We start from the raw sequence: 17,648 nt of genomic DNA on the forward strand, positions 1-17,648 counted from the left end.
AGGCTAGGCTAAATATGCTGGAATCACCTGATTTAAATAGCAGAATGATTTTAGCTAATTTAAGGTATTTTTAGGGATAAACTTAAAACATAGGTGAGGGGCTCAACAATAGACAAAACTACCTTCTTTACAAGACTTGATCTTATTTCATCATATCCTACAGCAGAATTTTTCATATCCAATATAATGTCATGTACTTATTTAGAGGACGGGGGGTCAAACATACTGATACGAGGATACTGCTCACTGATATTCACCATGATGGATTCATCTGTACTCTCTATGTTTTTAGCTAAGGAAGGGCTGATATTTACAAAGAAATCACCGAAGCCATTTGTTATGTCAAAAAGTAATAATGTCATTTCTCACACCATCAGATAATTGAGATGGGATAGATAGTGGAGGCTTTTTTCTCATTCAATAATTCATTAATGAGGTTCCATGTGTTTTTTATGTCATTACAGGATTCTTCAAATTTTTCTGAAAAGTAGTTTTTTTGCAGTTTGTAGTAATTTGGTGAAATAATTTTTTTTTTTAAATAAACATCAGTATTAAATGGGGTGGGACTAACAACACATTTTTTATATAATTTAGTTTTTTTAATTGAAGATCTTTGAAGACCTGGTGTGATCCAGGGCTTAGAATTTTTAGGCTTACATTTCCTGTTTATTTGAACAAGTGGAAAACATTTATCAAATAAATATTTTCATAAATGTAAGATAAGCCAATTCAGCATCCTGATTTTTGAAGACCTCCTTCCATGAGGCTTCCTCCATCAGAGCTTTAAATAAGTCTTCATTCTTTTTGGTGAACTTTCAACATTTCATCCTCACATCAGATTTGTCATGTGGATTAGTTTTGGTTAAAAAAAAAAAAGTGAAATATTGGAAAATGATCAGAAATGTTAGTTAACAATAATCCAGAGCTGATGTGAGGATGGGTGAAGATCTCCAGTTCACAAAACACTCCTGGAGCTTCAGCGGAAAACAGCATTGCAGCTAAATCCAGTACAATTGAAGTGAATGGTGACCAGTTTTAAAATGTGAAAAAAAGAACACAAAAAACACAAAATGTTTCCATACTGCTCGTGTGGTGTAATCCAAGTTTTGATGTGCATATTTATTACTCACCGCAGCAGAAGTGAGTAAACATTAACATACAGCGGAAAGTTGTCTTCTTCTTCTACCACTGAAACCCCACTGTGTAACTAAGACAATTAGTGCAGCATACAGGTAGGATCGCTACTTGCTACTGCCCTCTTGTGGTTGGGAATATTAACAGTTCTTATCACTACATTACCTTCAGTAGTTGGCAGTGTTGTGCTAGTTACTGAAAACCAGTAACTAGTTACAGTTACTAGTTACTTTATTTCAAAAGTAACTCAGTTACTTTACTGATTACTTACACCAAAAGGTAACGCAGTACTGTAAAAAGTAACTTTTTAGTTACTATGACAAAAAAGGTCTCCCATTAAGTTTTAAGTTAAGTTTTCTTTAACTCGGTTTCCATTTTTGTGTATTCGCTCTCCAGGTCCCATTTGCCGTGTGACACCCGGTATCATGCTAACTAGCTTCCTGGAAGCGGGCAACTCCACAGTAGAAACTGGCTGCATGTCTTCTACAACATACCCTGCAATGGCTTTATCAACTTTTTCCTGGTTAGCAGGAACAGTCAGTCCCTCGGTTAAAATCCAGTCGCTGTTGCTGAGGTGGTGGAGGTGAAGTGGCATCAGAGTCTGTCTGTACTCTGTTGTTTCTGTAGGTGTTTCAACAGGTTTGAATTGCTGTTTTGGGCAGCAGATAAGATCTTTGATCCAAGACACAACTTACATTTAACTACAACGTTGTTGTCTTTGTGCTCGACAAAGGTCAAGTAGTGAGAATATCTCCATGTAAAAGAAAGGGTTAGGGTTAGGCTCCACCGCCGCTGCATGATGATACGCCCACACAGCGTGTCTTCTCCCGTCTCCCCGCTGACACACACACACACACACACACACACACACACACACACACAGGAAGATTCAGGACTACACGGCTCTGGCTGCAGCTCAGTCTCTAGCCGAGACTACACAAAAAATAACGTAAAATAACGGAGTAACACATCATGTAGTAACGTTAACTGAGTTACTGAATTTAAAAAAATAATGCGTTAGATTACTAGTTACTGCAAAAAATAACGGCGTTACAGTAACATGTTACTTTACTTTGTAACGCGTTAGTCCCAACACTGGTTTTCAGTAACTAGCACAACACTGATGCTGATTTATTTAGATAACCAGCAATAAAGCCACATGAGGCTTTAGCTTTATTTGAAGGGCCACAAACATGACGGGCAAACAGGGTTACAACACTTGAAATTCAACTGTAATAATTCACTGCTCAGAGTTTTTTTGGTCTGTCCCTTTAATTACAGACATACCTATGACACACCTATTTTTTTTAAAGAAAAAATAGATTTTCTCCTTAAACAGGAGGAGGTGTGCGTGGGGACTATTTTTTAGCTGTCTATTCATTTAGTGGCCTGGTGAGTATTTCTGGCAGCAGGATGGTGTGTGTGGGCCTGAGTCAAAATAAACTACAGTGTGTGTGTCCATGGTGATGAAAGATTGTGTCAGCTGGTGCCAGAGTCACACAACTGGAGGGAAAAAGGGGGGAGTGAGTGTAGGGCCCATAGAGATTTCCAGAATATTGTGCTGTGCCCCTGCCCTGTGCAGCAGTGTGGCTCATTGATGTGCTTTTAATAGTTTTTGGACAACAATGGAGCTTTTAGGCACAGAGGAATATATCTGGCTTTAGATACACATGCATTGTTAGTAGGATACATTCATTGTTAGTTTGAGTCTGCACAGGGGATTTGCAGAGAAAAGGGGAAAAAAAATAGAATATCACCAGCCTTATCCTTTACATCTGTCTATTCCTTTAAATCCCTCTTTCTAACTTTGGTTTATAATTTCTGGACAACATTGCCACCTACTGGGGGAGTTTGTGAACTGGTAGTGAGTTAACTCTGATTAAACCTTTAATATTGCGCTTGATTTCACCTGCTGTCACAGACACATAAATTATAAATCTACTTTCAAACTGACTAAAGGTTTTAACGGCCCACATGAGGCACATGTTGCACCGGCAGGTGATGACAGATCTTTAAAAAACAGAGTGTTGTCTTCTTTTTCCAGAATGGACAGAAGGAGATAGTCCACCCATTGTAGTCCTTTTTCATCATAGTCACTCCCACAAATGCAGTATTCTGTTTTGGTGTGGGATGGGTGACACTGAATAAACAAGGCTTCTGCAGTATGACAGGTCTGCTAATGCAGAGGGGTTGAATCTATTTCTGTACTGTGGTTTGCATGCAAGAGGACCAAATTTGAAGAATCCTTTAATTTGTCAATTGTAACATCAAATGTATTTGCAAATAACAGGTTAAAATGCAAACAATAACACATCCACAATAAGATGTAAGCCTGACATAAATCTAACATATCAGTATTAGGACAATGCTGTGTGCGTTGGACATTAAAAGTACATGGAATCATAGTTTTTACAACAGAATAAACAAACTTGTATTCTGCTATCTTCCAGTGCTGCCATTGCTGCAGTCGCATGTTGTGTCCGTTACCTTCAGTCTCTGCTGGTTGTGTCTAGCAGGGACCCTCAAATGCACGAGGCTCTCGTAGTTTCGGTCACCCTTACAAGATCTCATGGGTCTGGGGTTCCTTCTAGACATCGTGTCTGCTGTTGCCTGCTTACAGTGACAACATGGATAATTGGATTGATCACATTAAACAGTTACCCTCAGTAACTGATGAAGGTACCTTTTAGACTGGCAGTATTAATGGTCTTCAAATTTGACATAACAGTTTGACGTCGGTTGTAACAATAGCCAGAAAGGGATAAAGAAAAAAACAAACCAGCTCTGCCACATTTAAGTGATTAAGTACTGTGTAATACACATTAAAAAATATATATGAATTCACATGTTTGATCTACTATGACACATCATGGTCCTCTGTACATTTAGTGAATCTTTGTTTGTTGTATGGTCTCAGACAGCTGCACTCTTCATGAAGTAAAGGTTTGTGTATTTTCCATTTTTTTTCCAAAGTTGAAGTTTGACTTGACTGTTAGAGCAACCGAACTGCACAGGTTCTTCCTATACACTGCTGTCAAAAGTAACATTACCAAAAAAGTAAGTCTAGTCTTAAGTCTCAAGTAAGTCTTTTTTTTTAAGTTTTATGTTGTTGTTGTTTTGTTTTTTATAAAATGTATGAAAGTGCACATTAACATGATCCAAAGCACTGAATTTACACAAATTTGACAAAAGGTTACCCATGAATCCATCATGTGAGCTAGCTTATTTACTAAATCATTGTGTGGCACCTATTCATTTTGGCAAACTTATTGATAACATATTGACCAGTTGGCTGTATTGTTATCCCAGGTGTATGAGCAGGAGGCTCTGACTTACCCTCCACCTCAAAAACCAATGGCAGAAGTGCAGAGGGTGAAGCTAACACAGCTAACATTAGCTACAACTGCTGCTGACTTAAAAGCTACAGGTAAGTGCAAACAAGAGAAGACTCAAAAAAATTTAACATAATATTTTGATTGTATCTAACACAGTTTCCAAATAAATCACAGAGTGAATGCTGGATGTTGAAGAACCGATGCTGAACTGCAGGCTTTTAAATTTGACTAACATCAATAAATTCTACAAGATGTGGAGTATTTTAAGGTGTGTTGAAAAGCTGACATAGAGCTACAATACTGACTTTAATTTGTATGCAGAATCAGCTGAAGGAGCGTAAATCATGGCTGAGAGCTATAAACTGCATTGCTGGCTTTGTATGGAGAAGTGTTGGAGGGAGTATGAAGAGTTGTAAAAGTGGGAAAGCGATAAAGGAAGCAACATAAAGTGTATGCTGGGAACTAAAACTGCATTGGTGCTTGAATTTGTATGAAGAAGCTGCTGAGGGAGTATGAATGATAGCTGGGAGCTAAACTGCATTTCTGGCATTAAAAGTTGAATAATAGCAAGAAACAAGGATGAAAAAATATAAACTAATTACTTAGGTTTTATTCAAATTTCAAAATGCTCATAGTGAAGTCAGGTTTTGTTCCACCAATAAATCAAGCTGCATGATCTGCATGCACTGCAAGTATGATTATTGAACCTAGTCTGGGCTGAAAAGCAGTGACCGAGCCTGCTGTATTTTTAATAGGAAATAGAAAATCTACAACTTTAAAAAATATGTGCATTTTCAAATCATATATTCTTCCAGTGTGGTTTCCTATACTTTTAATGTGGGAGGTTATGCTTGCTTTCAACCATTAAAGAACCAGAATTAAACACTCACATGATGAAAGACACAGATGTGTTCATGAGTCAGAGCAGATTTATTGTTTAGCATTATGTTTGAGAGCATGTGAAGAGAGACCACTTCTTTTGCCATATGCCTGATCATAAGTTATGTGTCCCATGTCTACAATCAATCTAGATATAATTGATTAAATCTATAGTTCAATCTCTGTAAGCAAACGCATGTTTACAAGCTGATACATCACAGATCTGTACACACTCACTAACATACAGATGCACACACACACACACACACACCGTCATGCCCACTCCAGACATTCAAACATGACTGAGGAAAAAACAAAGCCCACAATAATGCACTGCCAAGCAAGATCATACAACTATCTGAATATGATTATCAGTAGAAATTTCATTCAGCAGCCCACTGAGTGAAACTACGGTGTGCAATGTCCACATCCACATCCACAGTCCTGTCAGGCTGGATGTTCCACGTGATCAATATAGACGATCAGTTTCATACATGCCTGTACCAGACAACACATTCACAGATCAATCATCACGTCATTCAGGTTTGATAAAAAGCATGTCTGTGGTAGCAAAGGCTGTGAGCCAAATCTCAAAAAGCCACATATGGAGGTCCAGTGGACAACTGTGTGCGCACTTAGAAGGTGAACATACAGTAGGCAACATGCACCAGTCATTAAAGCAGAACACATCTGATCTGACCGATCATCATGAATTCTCAGTCGGAAATAGCATGAGAGACAATCAGCTAATCAGCAGCTAATCTTTGAATTTAGATTGCAATCAGCTGTTCCCATTGAGCACATAAGAGTTGACTCTGCCAGGTGGTGTTGTCTTATCTAACATGAACTGCTACAAATGCTTTAACTAAAACGTACAATTGCTTTGGCTCAGATTTCGAAACAGCTTGCAAAACTCCAAATGCTATGGCCTTAAACTCTCACATAGCACAGACACACACAAAAACATCTGTATAAAAAATAATGTCAAACATCACACAGTTGATCAAAATGATACAAACAGCAGTGAGAAAAAAAAGTGCAATCTTGCTGAAGTCAGCATTTGGTGTTAAAATGAGTTTAAAACATGTTGACTGTATTCACTAAATATACTGTAAACTACTGTAAATATAGATGAGTAAAGTCTAGACTGATGATTGAACATGTTTTTCACTGCATTACCTAACTGTTGTGATCCACCAGAGAGTTGTTTTTATTCAGTGTATCAAACCTTAGATATTTACAACGTCTGTCAATGTTACAAAGTTTGTAACTATCCAAAAAACAAGAAGCTACAGGAATACAGAAATGCTGGAGAGCATAAAACAGACCAAATGTTCCATTACTGGAATTGACACTCATTGCAATGTTTGGACAATAATAATCAAAAGGAGAGAAATTCCATCTATTTTTCCTTTTTTTTCCCACAACTGTGGCAATAATTATTAGCAGGTATGTTACGTGTTATGTTACCTGAAAGGTAATGATGTTCAGATGAGGAGAAATGCTTACAAACACATTGTACGTTGCACTGATTTGGTGATCTGTAACCTTGTGCTGATATGAGGTCTATTCTGAGGACTAAACATGTGATGTAGTGTTATGCATGGATAGCATTTTGTGTTCTAAGCATAGGCAAAATAATAGTTAGTGGATGGAGCATCCATGACATCACCCATAAGTTTCTAAAGCGCCATTTTGACTCTCACAGTGCGGTGGCGCTGGCCATCGCCATCTTGGTAGTGCCAGACTCAGCTAATGCTGCAATCCACTGTACTCAGACCTCAGACAAAAATGATCTCCAACTTGGAAAGGTGCATTAGAATAGTCATTCAAGTCAGAAACTTGGGTAGTATGGCAGTGCACACAGTGACCAGCAAGCAGAATTACCTTTTCATCAATTTTTACAACATGTAATGTTGTGGCACATGCTGTAACTACTTTAGAGTTGCCATTTCCCTTCAGTTTATTTGTGCTTGATAGAAGTCTCTGTGAAAATGTGGAACTTGCCTACTCCTCTCCTCTCTTGTAAAGTAGCTCCTGTAGTGATGCTTGTGAAATTCATAGATTTGACATAGAAGTGTCAGTTTTCTGCATGAGTCCATGTTTTCCTGAGCAGATGCACTGGGATCTGACTCAGAACTACTGACGCACAGTGGATTGCAGCATAACTCCTGGCTAATCCAAAAATGGGCAAAGAGGTGGAGCATGAATGGAGCTGAGGCGGCCGAATAAAGTGGTGACCTACCAGCTAGCCAGCTAATCTGAGCAAAATGTTAATGGAGTTTGACAGACAGGGAGACAGCCTCTTAACTCATCATTCAGAGTGTTATTTCATTGCAGAGGACTTTGTTTTCATGATAACGGGCTTAACTTTACAGTGACAGAAAATTTACAGTTATGAGCAGCTGATCAGCTTACAGTGGAGGACTCCTCATCACCTGTTGTCAGTTCACAAAGTTGTGCACATCCTGTGGTCCTAAGGAGCTCCTGCAGCCTGCCTGTGGGCGGCAGGGGGAAACAACTTACTTCAACCATAGAGCGTATATTAAACAGGATTGCAACAAGTGTAATATACAGTCTATGGCTCTGACTCGCTATTTGGACTGCAGTACTCATCTTTGCACGCTCAGTGGCTACATATCGCTCCCTCAAGGGACACATTTATAAAGTCACATTGTTCTTTTGCATTAATGGTATTGCACACTGAATTTCTTTTGTGAAAACTGGGCCAAAGCAATTGTAAAATACTGAATAACCACTGAAAGCTTGTGAGCCTCAATGTGAAGTCAGAGGGAACACATCAAAGAAGAAACTGTCCTCAGCCTCTAAATGCTGGAATCTCCACACCAGACCTGAGTGCTGATGATGACGGTGCATGAGTCCTGTTCTCTGTTTCTCTGTAAACATATTTCAGTTGTCTCACTGCTTCCTGTCACTTATTGGACATATTATATGGACATCCGTCACTGACTGTGAATGTGAAAACCTGAATGACAGGCCTGTCCACAGAAGGCAAAGATACAGATGAAAACTGTACACCTGAAATGAGCAAGTCCCTGACTCAACAGTAGGAAAATATATCAATCAACTTTAAATCATGTGTATTAATCAAAAACTTATCATTCCATCCTTTCCATTAGACATATTCAGTTTTACACGCAAAGACATGCTCTCCCGTATTGCTCGGCTCACATGTGACCCTGCCAGTCATTAAAGGGCCATGCGCTCTTCCCCAGGAGCTAGAGGAGATAGTTATTGTGCGTTGAGCTCTCTGGCAGCATAGCGAGATCACTTAAGTTCTTGTCGGTGTCTGCTTGTCTGCTTCCCTGTTCAGGGACAGACCTGGATAAAGAAACAGACAAGGAGGTGGACATGGGGTCGAGAGGAGCGTCAGCATGCTCTCTGTCTTCTGTGTCTGGTGAGGGGGCAAACAGCGGAGAGGGTGGTGATGTTCCATCATCTATGTTGTGTAAAGACACCACCTGCACTGGGTTGCTGTGTGTCTCAGTGGTTCTTGTGTCCTTCTCTTTGTCCTCCTCGCTTCTACTCTTGCTCTGTTGGCTGCTGCTGAGGACCTTCAGCTGATTGAAGTCCAGGCTGGGGTAGGAGCCTGACTCGCTCATGGTCTGGAGGAGTTTCTTGAGGCTGTCCGAGCCTTCGCTGCACCTGCTCTGGCTGGCCTGGGCCACCTGGCACAGGAGGTGGGTGTGCTGACGGAGTTGGGCGATCTCTCTCTCTGTGGCGGCGTTCTGCTTCAGCAGCTCCTTGGTGCGTAACGTGATGGCCAGCAGGCCCGACTGGTTCAGGATCTCCGCAGTGTTGAGGAAGCGGCGATGGCGTGTGGACGAGCTGTCAGGAGCCAGGCAGTATGGGCTGTGAGCCATGGAGTAGGAGGGGGAGGAGGAAGGAGGAGAGGAGGAGGAGGAGGAGGGGGAGTCGGAGGAAGAAGGAGGTGAGGGTGTCTGGGAGCTGGAGACGGAGGGTGAGCCCACGCTGTCGGAGCCGGAGCTTTGTTGGCAGTGGTGGGACTTGTGTTGGGTCGTGGTGGAGGAGGCATGGGTGGAGCTGGGGATGGAGCTGTGGCCTCCTCTGCCTTTATACTGGGACTGGGTGTGGACTCTTGCCTCCTTCTGGTGCTGCTGCTGGGGCTTCAGGAGGTGGCTGGTGGTGGATACAGCCTCCCTCTTCTCCTCCTCGATGCACACTCTCTTGCTCTGGCTCTGGCCTTCACTGCCACTCTCCTTAACCCCCTCCTTCCAGGTGGCACCCTTGCCTTCATGGCTCTCTTTCCTCGGGTGGGGGGCGATGCGGGGGTAAGAGTTCAGGATGGGCAGGTAGGAGTTCTTGCTGCTGTGGTTCTTGCTGTGGTTCTGGTTGCTGCGGCTGCCTCCTTTCTTAACTTGACCTTGGGGTGCAACTAGACCGGGTGAAGGTGTCGGGGCGGTGGAGGAGGGGGCGGACATTGCTGGCTGTTGGATCAGCAGGAGCTGGGTGGGTGCTTTGGCATTGGTAAGGCTGTGCCAACCTCCGCCCCATGCCAGGGGGCCATGCAGAAGCTGCTCCGGTCTAGACTGTACCACCAGGAGGTTGTGAGCGGGGTTTTATGTGATCAGCAATTAGATCAGACCAAACCAGAGTAAAAGAAAAAGAGAAAGATGGGGAGGAGGTTAAAGTCACAAAGAAATAAGCAGCAGGACACAGAAATAATTGAGACAGTTTTGAATTTTAGCAATCTTTCTAACAAATGACTTTGACTTACCCCAACTATTAATTACAATGTAGTCAGTGAACTATTGATATGCATCAGGGATAGACATTCAGATTTTTAAGCACTGGCCCTGTGGGCCACCAAGCCCCTGAATTTGGTGGTCAAAGTACATTTTTGGTAACCTGGCACACCAAATGCTCTGTAACACAGAAAAATCTGGAAAGTCGTCCTTAGAAACTGTTTGGAAAAGGGCAGGCACTTTCAAAAAACCCCTAGCAGGTGATGGATGAACTAACTACCTTGCAAGTCTAACACCGGCTAACTTTAACCAATTAAATCAAACTCTTGCCTTAAGCTGCTCGGGAGAAGAACAAAAACATCTTTTCCATCAAGAAAAGCCTTAAGTGCCGTTCTTTGCTTTTCTTTCAATGAAGAAATACTCTCCACTTCTGAAATAACTGATGCCATCACAGTATCTAAGCTACCATCTTCAGGGGCCACCATTGTTTGTTCGAGAGGAGTTTCTTCCATGGACGCTTCCTGCTGTTGTCACACCTAAAACCACATCTGTAGCTGCCAGTAGTCCCTCCTAGAACGCTGACTGGCTGCACCTCTTTTGATGGAGACACAAGCGGTTAACTTGAAACCTGGCAAGATGGATTCTGACGAGAGAATTTCGTGTTCTTCTCTGTTTTGACGGTTAATCAGACGAAACACAACATTTGAAGACATCATCTCAGACTCTCAGAAATGTGATGGACATTTTTCTTTTTTTCTGACATTTAATAGACTAAATAATTAATTAAGATGAATTAAATAAAATAATAAAACAATAACAATAACTGTTAGTTGAAGTCCTACAACACTATACACTATGGTATTAGACTGCAATATATTGTACAGGTGTTTGTGCCCATTCAAAGTACTGTTTGTTTTCAACATGTGATTATTAAGTAGCTGTTAACTCCCTGTTTTGTAATGCCATTGGAGCTGTTATGATGCAGTGGTTATACATAGTTAATATTGTAGCTTTCTAAAAAGATTGCAATGCCATGAGTTAATCGATTATAAAATGTTATGAATGACTGAATATCTCACCGGTTTGACCACTAAGTTCTTGATGACATAAATGGGGGTGAGTTCCTCATAAGGAGGCATGTTGCGGGGAGCAGCGTTCACACTGTTGTTGCTGCTGTTGGAGCTTTTGCCGCTTTCCCTGTGAGGTTCGCTCACGCTGCTGCGCTGGTCGTCTACATCAGTGTGCACAGAGTCGGAGCCGGCCTCTGAGAGAGAGGAGAGGAGAGCAGAGAGCGAGAGGAGGCAGAGAAGACAGAGAAAAGATGTGAAAGATGGATACATGTGAAGTTCTCACCGCTTCCCAGGGTGACAGGGCGTCTGCGTCGTACCCAGCATTGTGGATTAGTGAACAGACGCGTACAAATGTGAATTATGTTTGTTGTGCACAGATATTCAGGAACAAGTGCACAAATTAACTTTCTCTTAAAGCGACAGTTCAGATTATTTGAAGTGTGGCTGTATGAACTTATCCATAATTGGTGCATTACCTCCAGTAGATGGTGGTCGGCACGCCTCCAATTTGAGGAAGACAACTTTTTCTGATGGGAAACTACCATAATATAAGCCAAATATCACTCTCTACAAAGTGAATGGACGAAATAAATATAAATATAGAGTACACTTTAACTGATATTGATTTGTTGGTGTCTACAATACATTGCTTAGCTTCCTACCCCAGTGCTCCTGCCACTTCTCCAAACTGGGGACATGTCGACCGCCATCTACTGTAACTAATACACTAACTATGGATAAGTACCTCATACAATCTCACTTCAAAAACCCCTAACTATCCCTTTAAGCTCTTCTAGTGTGTGTAGGCTGATATGCAACTTCTCAAGCAACAGCCAAGGGATGGTATTAGATTTACTAATTGGTATAAACAAACAAAAATATTGCCAGTGTGAATAAATTTATTTTCATTGTGAATTAGAAAATGGTCGGTGGGCCACCCAGCACTCTACTGTGGACCAGATTGGGCCTTAAGTGGAGCATCACTGCTGTGGAGTTTTAATGTAAAATGCAACTCAGAATGTTAGTTCAAACACCTTTTTGACATGAGTACATGGAAATGTGTAATTTGTGAGTATAAACGGGAAAGATTTACAGATGAAAAACTGATCATCGTCAGCAGTGGTGGCCTAAGCTCAGAGAAGGGGTCTTGTGGCCAGAGGGTTCCTGGTTTGATCCCCAGTCCAGGTGGATGAATCTGGGTGGGGAGAGTAAAAAGAGCAGCTCTCTCAGTGATAGAGGGGTACCACTGCTGAGGTGCCCCCGAGCAACACAGTCACCCCCCCAACTGCTGAGGTGGAGTTGCTCAGCTCCAGCTGCTTCCAGCTGTGAATGTTAGTAACCGTGTGAGTGAGGAGCAGGAGCAGGATTCTCAAGGACATGGCAACAAAAATACAAATATAGAAATAAATCTAAATAATCAAGTATTAAAAGTGAGCGTATGTCAGCACTGACATCATGAACGATACTGATATTTTGTCTCAGTGTCACATTTAAATGGACCTCTGCTCACCTGAGTACCCTGAGTCTTTTTCAGAGTCCTTTTCTGAGTCACAGCGCAGCATGCGGTTGCTCACATCGCCCATTCCAGATTGCTCCCTGTGGGTGCCACCCTGCGACGCCCGCAGGGTGGCACTGTTACTCTTATCCTTGGCAGTTTTTGAGGCGCCGCGGGCAGCCCGCTCTCCAAAATGCCCCTGTTCCTTTGGCATTCCAGAGCTCTGAAAGACAGCAGACGGTCAAATGTTCACTGTGGGGTACACAGGTCACATTATGCTGCTAGACACAAAGTTAAATGAAGGATACTGGATGAAGGAGAGCGAGAGACTCTTACTCTCCACAGTGGAAGTGTTATTTTGAGTTTGTTTGGCTCCTTGAGGGAGAATCTGTGGTGATGAATCGAATTTGAAGCCCACGCTTAGAGAGGTCGACTTTGTTTCCATCATAGCTGACATCTGGACAGCTACAGCAAAAGCTTTCTGGGTGTTCGGTTCACTGGATGAGCAGTTTAACTATGGAGCACAGCAAGGCACAAAAATAATGTAGTAATATAACGACACTGTAAAAAAAATTGTTGAGCCAACTTAAAATTTCATGGCAACACACTGCGTTTTGTGTTTTGAGCCCAACTCAGACTCTTAAGTTTTGAAATAAACTTAAAAAGGCTTTGCTGACCTAATCTTTAGTTGAGATTAGTTACTTTTCTTCTTTAGATAAACTTGAATCTTTGGGTTTCAGGAAAAAAAAACAGAATCAAATGATCACAATGAGCTGCAATCCTAATTTATCTTCTTTTAGTGTCTGAAAAATTAAATAGTTTTAGTTGAAATTTTAACATTTACTTTCACTTCTATGAATTTACTCAATATATATATATATATATTTTTGATAATCGATTAATCGTTTTGACAAATTTTTCACTATTTTCTGACATTTAATGAACCAAACAACATATAGATGGTCGACAGATTAATCGATAATGAAAATAATCGTTACAGGAAAGACTTGAAAAAGTTTTGATCCAAACGTGGAGCACACAGATGTATGTGTAAACTACACAATTTCACCATTGAGGTAATCCAAAAGTAATGGAAAGTAATCAAGTCACAGTACCTCAGTATTGTGATAGTTGGGTTACTTTGCTGACTACATTTTTTTAACAATGAATTATTAACTGTATCAGAACACATTTTTAAAGTTACCCTCCCAACCCTGCTAACAGAAACAAATGTTATATGGGCCTGCAACATGTGAGCTTGCGTCTCCTTTAATAACACAAAAACATGCTAAAAATCCACTACACTATCTACGCTGAATCATGTCATTCCATTCATTACAGCAGGCGGCTGCTGTCACATTCACAACTGTGGAAAGGTCAAAGGTCATCAGTGACACACAGAATCCATCAGGATACCTTTGTTGTCATTAATATGGCGTCACTAACAAAGATATTTTTAACATCTGCTGTTGAGCTTGGAGCAAATCATGAGAGCAGATCACAGGACGGGCTCATCATATGACCTCTGAACTGAGACAGGCTGGTTCACATTACCACGGACTACACACACTGTAGTGAACCTCACTCCTCTGTAAGTGTTTTCATTTCATGAGTGCATGTGTATGATGACTGTTTTGTCTTAATATGAGGTAAAGATGTAGTTTGTTCTCTGGTCTCGTGAGCGGAGATTTGATTGAAATGAGATTTCCTGGATACATAAAGGTTAACTAACCAAACAGAAACCAGTCTCAATGATGTTATCGACCACTGTATGACACGGTGCTTTAAAAAAATCTGTTGTGTAAAAAAAGGATCACCTCTACGAGACACTGGAATCAGAGGTACATACATACAAGAATTAGATTTTTTTGATTGCTCTCGTACTGACATAAGAAAAGAATAGACATGACATGACACACACACACACACACACACACTGTAAGGACTGTGTGCATTCAAAGGGAAGAATACAATAGAGTAAAATAAATGTAAAAGCAAATGTTAGAGATGCATCGACCTTATCACCTTAACAGAACTGTGTTTTCTGAGGCAAGTATGCTGTGGTGTTCATTTTTAGATGTTACCAAGAATCGGTTCATGTCGCCAGACGAAGCCACAGCACGATTCAAGGAAATATCTGACAAACTGGACTAGTGAGTCAGCCAAGGATGTATTACACACAATAGTTACGGTTTATTACCAGCCACACGCTGTCGTGACTGGTATTGTTTTGAGATTATGTGTGTGAGTCATCATGGCAAAATGTGATCGTGGAGACACCTACAGTGGCAGAAACCACTGCAGAAGCAGTTTTGAGTGTTTCGTCAGGTGTTTATGTGTCTGTCGGTTGACAGATTCTGTCGACACGATAGAGTCACAATCGTCCACGATGCAGTCACCAAACTTTACAGATGTGTAGTTGAGATCAGAATGAAGATGGGTATGTACTGAGAACTCATGTAATCATGTAGTAATGACTACTGAGTACTCATTGGTCAGAACATCACCATAGTGTGTTACAGCTGGTGTGATCCAATCACAAGTTTGTCTCTAGTTTTAAATAAAATCAAACAATTCTGACTTTTGGCATTTCATATCCTGCTGAAACTAACTGCAAGTACCCTTAAAGGAACAGTAGTGGGATTTAGCAGTGAGCTTTCAATTTACAAACACCTTGTCTCATCCAGAGATACATAAATGTAGACGCTGCATTGATCCTTGCCCCATTACCACAATACATCTGGACTGGTCTGACTGGCCTGTGTACACACAACACTAAAACAAAAATTTAATTCAAGGTTCAATTTCACTGAGTTATTTTTAAATTCAAGGGTTCATGATCTATGAGAAAAAAGGTAACTTACTCTAAGTACCCTCCGGTAAAATATACTGGAACTACTTTCTTTCTAGTAGAAAGGAAGAAGTTCCTACATGAGTAACTGGGCCATGATTTCAGGGAAGAGATTTTGCTGTTGAGTTTTTTTTTTTTTTTCAAATGTATTTTTTTGGTGCTTTGAACACCTCAAGCCAAGTGCAATCAAGTTACATTATACTGGAGAGAGGGTAGACATCTCTACAGCTGATATCCAAAACTCTGCAACTCACACCAGTAAAAATCCAGATGGATAAATAGCACTATAGGTCAGGGGAAATATATCTGGTTTTGAGTTTGGGGTGAACTGTCCTTTTAAGGTCACCATGAACTCTACTCTGTTAAATCCCTGTAAGAACAGGATTTAAAAACAAAACAAAACAGACACACAGTGCAGTCTATGATTAGGACTGATATAAACAAGAGGCTGTAGGTGTATCACAGCCAGCCCATTCATCACAGTGGTGGTGTGTGTCATGTGTTTCTCCTCAGCCTGTGTAAACATGACAGCATGCACATGCAGATGAGGCTGCAGCAGGAGGAACTTGATAAGATGGTCCCTGGCAGACTGTACAGTCCCACCCCCAACACTGTTATGTAATACACTGCTGCCTGCTCTGCTCTGCTCACTGAAAAAAAAAAAAAAACATAAGCCTGCTGTAAATCCACATGGCTGCGCCCCATTCACCCACACAATACACAATATAAACCCCTACAACATAACAGCTGGACATAACATTATCATCAGAGTACAGGACATACAGAGGAGGCTCATGCTGGACGCTAGAGCAGTGGTCAAAAGTTTGGACACTTTAGAAACTGGAGGTAAAAGCACTTTACTCACCTGTCAGTGTTTATCCACGGGACAGGAGACAAGCAGCAGGAACACGAAGCATCTCCACACTCTGGGAGGCAAAAATGTCCTCCTGTTCTATCCTTACTTTACAAATCCATCCTAGACAAAATGAGAACATCCCTTATGTATGTATGTATATATACATATATATATATATATATATATATATACATATATATATATATATATATATATATATATATATATATATATATATATATTTACATATATGGAATTAAAGAAATAAAATAAAAAGTAGTAAAGAGTTAGATGGATACATCATGTGAAGCAGTTGTCTGTCCATCGTTGTGTCCTCCCTGGTCCTGAAAACACGGCCGGTTTGATCCTGTACTCTACTGAAAGCATCCATGATTTTCATTTGCGTGACCCCGCCCCTCTGTCTAAATATTAATGAGTGTGTCAGCGGTCGCTGTTGACGTAACGGTAGCGGTTTGGCCAATCCCGTGCCGGGACACGTGTTTAGGCGGTGACGTTGGAGAGTCCACGTGAGGGGTGCATTCGGTGCTAGTATGGTGCTTTTAATTGCTGTAGTAAATATTAAAGCTGGACGCTGTGATGCACAGGGAGGCAGTGATAAACTGCTCTTCATCTTCATATACAGCATGATTTCAAAAATGTCACAATAAATATTTAGTGACTTGATTAAGAAAATGTAGTTATCTACACTACAAAATATGCATAATGCACATATGTGGTGTGTTTTTGTCTCTAGGTAGCAATTTGAAACATACTACAGTGATGATACTCATAGTTAGACCTTGTCCCCAGCTGTAATAAAGAAGACACATTCAATATCTACTGCCCCAGTCATTAAAAATGTTTTGGATGTATGAAAATATCTTTTTTTTAAGCTGTATTTTTGTCAAACTGTCCTGATCTTGCAAAACATTGTTCTAACCATCCTAAAGCTGAGCAGCCACTTCATAACAGAACACACATTATTTTGTCTTACACTGAAAAATAGAGCGATTGAATAGCATCTGTAACATCTGTTGGCATACTTATAAAGGTAGGCCTATGTTCTGTGCATGAAAAAACAAACTCTGTTATTTTATAATTATTACTAAATGAACAAATGATATGATAATGATGGGGTGGGGTGCATGAACTGTTTCCAGTTTCTCCGCAGGGGCATGCTGGAAAAAGTTTGGGAACCACTGTTGTAAATAATATGTCATATGTAATGTAATGGTATGGGTAATTAGCAAACAGATGTAAGAATAACTGGTCAGGCCCAAATAATAACAGAGAAATGCAAA

The 17,648-nt window shown here is 40.8% G+C and overlaps 1 protein-coding gene across 1 annotated transcript; it reads right to left on the reverse strand.

Moving 5' to 3' along the window:
- Positions 1 to 8,575: 8,575 nt before the first annotated feature.
- On the reverse strand, positions 8,576 to 16,783 carry LOC146318669 (uncharacterized). The gene is made up of 5 exons (XM_084730764.1): positions 16,647 to 16,783; positions 16,357 to 16,467; positions 12,656 to 12,863; positions 11,155 to 11,339; positions 8,576 to 9,919 (listed from the first exon to the last, which is right to left on the reverse strand). Exons 3-5 carry the CDS (start codon positions 12,852 to 12,854, stop codon positions 8,588 to 8,590), a joined length of 1,716 nt encoding a protein of 571 aa, XP_084586890.1. The 5' UTR covers positions 12,855 to 12,863; positions 16,357 to 16,467; positions 16,647 to 16,783; the 3' UTR covers positions 8,576 to 8,587.
- Positions 16,784 to 17,648: the final 865 nt, after the last annotated feature.

This window comes from Lutjanus erythropterus, chromosome 11, assembly GCF_056507025.1.
Source record: "Lutjanus erythropterus isolate fLutEry1 chromosome 11, fLutEry1.hap2, whole genome shotgun sequence".
NCBI classification, from domain to species: domain Eukaryota; kingdom Metazoa; phylum Chordata; class Actinopteri; order Lutjaniformes; family Lutjanidae; genus Lutjanus; species Lutjanus erythropterus.